The following is a 1,615-nucleotide window of genomic DNA, read 5'->3' on the forward strand; positions in this document are numbered from 1 at the left end:
GAGATTACAGGCTTGAGCCACCGCGCCCGGCCCTAATTTAATTTTTTTTTGTAGAGATGTGGTTTTGCTCTGTTGCCCAGGCTAGTCTTGAACTCGGGCCTCAAGTGATCCTTCCATTTGAGACTCACAAGTATCTGGGACTGCAGGCACATGCCACCACGCCTGGCTCATTTTTTAATTTGTATAGATCGGGTCTTGCACCTGTGGCTCAAGCAATCCTCCCACCTTGGCCTCCTGAAATGCTGGGATCACAGGCATGAGCCAGCATGCCCAGCCTAGCACTTTTAGTGTGTGAGCAGTTCCCCAGTTTTACACATCTAAGAAAAAGAGTTCATGTAACCCGACGACCACGGGGAAGTCTTCCTCACCGACAGACAGCAGGTGGCTGTTGTTCTCCAGCATCACATCCGGTACAGGGTCCGCTGCTCCAGGTCCAGCTGCTGCCACTCTTTCCCGGTGAAGCCCACAGCCATGTCCCCGAATGACAGTGACCCCTGGAACAGCACATGGCTGATGAATGTGGAGTGGCTGGCACTGGGTACCATGGCAAAGGCGTGGAGATTGCTCTTACCACCTTCTGAGGTCAGCTCTCCCCATGTTAGGTTAGGTAGGAAGCTGAGCACGCCCCTAACTTTGTACTATACTTTGTGGAAGAGAAAAAATATATAAGAAAAAATATCTCGGCCAGGTACAGTGGCTCACGCCTGTCATCCCAGCACTTTGCAGGGCTGAGACGGGCGGATTGCTTGAAGTTAGGAGTTTGAGACCAGCCTGGCCAACATGGTGAAACCCTGTCTCTACAAAAAATAGATAAGCTAGACATGCTAGTGGGTGCCTGTAATCCCAACTACTAGGGAGGCTCAGGCAGGAGAATCGCTTCAACCCAGGAGGCATAGGTTGCAGTGAGCTGCGATCCTGCCCTTGCACTCCAGGCTATACAACGGAGTAAGACTCCCATCTCAAAAAAAAAAAAAAAAAAAAATCTCACTACTGGATCTCCATTCATTCCTTCAATGATCAAGCACCTTTCACGGACCTGGCACGCTGCTGGTGTTCTACCAGGCGCTTGGGGTCAAGGGCTAAACACAAAATCGTTCCTGTTCTAAAGGTGCTTAGAAGTGTTGCTGCAGATGAACACATGAAGAGAGTTGCACCGTAAGGCTACACCGTAGGCGGTGGTAGACATGTGGTTACATACAGGACGGGCACGAGGAAGACAGCAGGCAGATCCAACGTACTGTCAAGTGAAGCTTCCTAGGAGGTCACGGGTGAGCAGAATCACGAAAGATAAACAGAGTGATCTGATGTCTGAAGGATATTCCTAGCAAGAGGCCTGGCATGGGCAAAGGAGGCACAGAAAAGTCTGGTAGGAGCCACAGAGAGAATGAAAATGCAGGGTGTAAGGTGTGTGTGGGACAGGGAGAGAGTGCGCCAGCAGCGTGTTGAAGTGACTGTTTTTTTTTTCCCTGTAGGAAATGTGGACTCCCACCTCATGATATTTAAGGAGGGGAACTACAGATGTGGAAAAAAGGTGGGAGGCGCCAGACGGGAGGATAGCAGGAGCTAAATTAGTGAACGATTCTAATCCTCAATGTAAGCTATGCTCAAAATTAAA

At 49.8% G+C, this 1,615-nt stretch overlaps 1 protein-coding gene across 1 annotated transcript in view; it reads right to left on the reverse strand.

The window, feature by feature from the left end:
* Positions 1-364: 364 nt before the first annotated feature.
* Positions 365-1,615, reverse strand: part of LOC108521922 (zinc finger protein 585B-like) — a 17,972-nt gene continuing 16,721 nt past the window's right edge. Inside the window, exon 4 of the mRNA XM_017861953.1 lies at positions 365-494. Coding sequence (XP_017717442.1) covers positions 402-494 — 93 coding nt within the window. The 3' untranslated portion in view covers positions 365-401. The remainder of the gene's footprint in view (positions 495-1,615) is intronic.

Source organism: Rhinopithecus bieti, unplaced genomic scaffold (assembly GCF_001698545.2).
Source record: "Rhinopithecus bieti isolate Rb0 unplaced genomic scaffold, ASM169854v2 scaffold_63384, whole genome shotgun sequence".
NCBI lineage: Eukaryota > Metazoa > Chordata > Mammalia > Primates > Cercopithecidae > Rhinopithecus > Rhinopithecus bieti.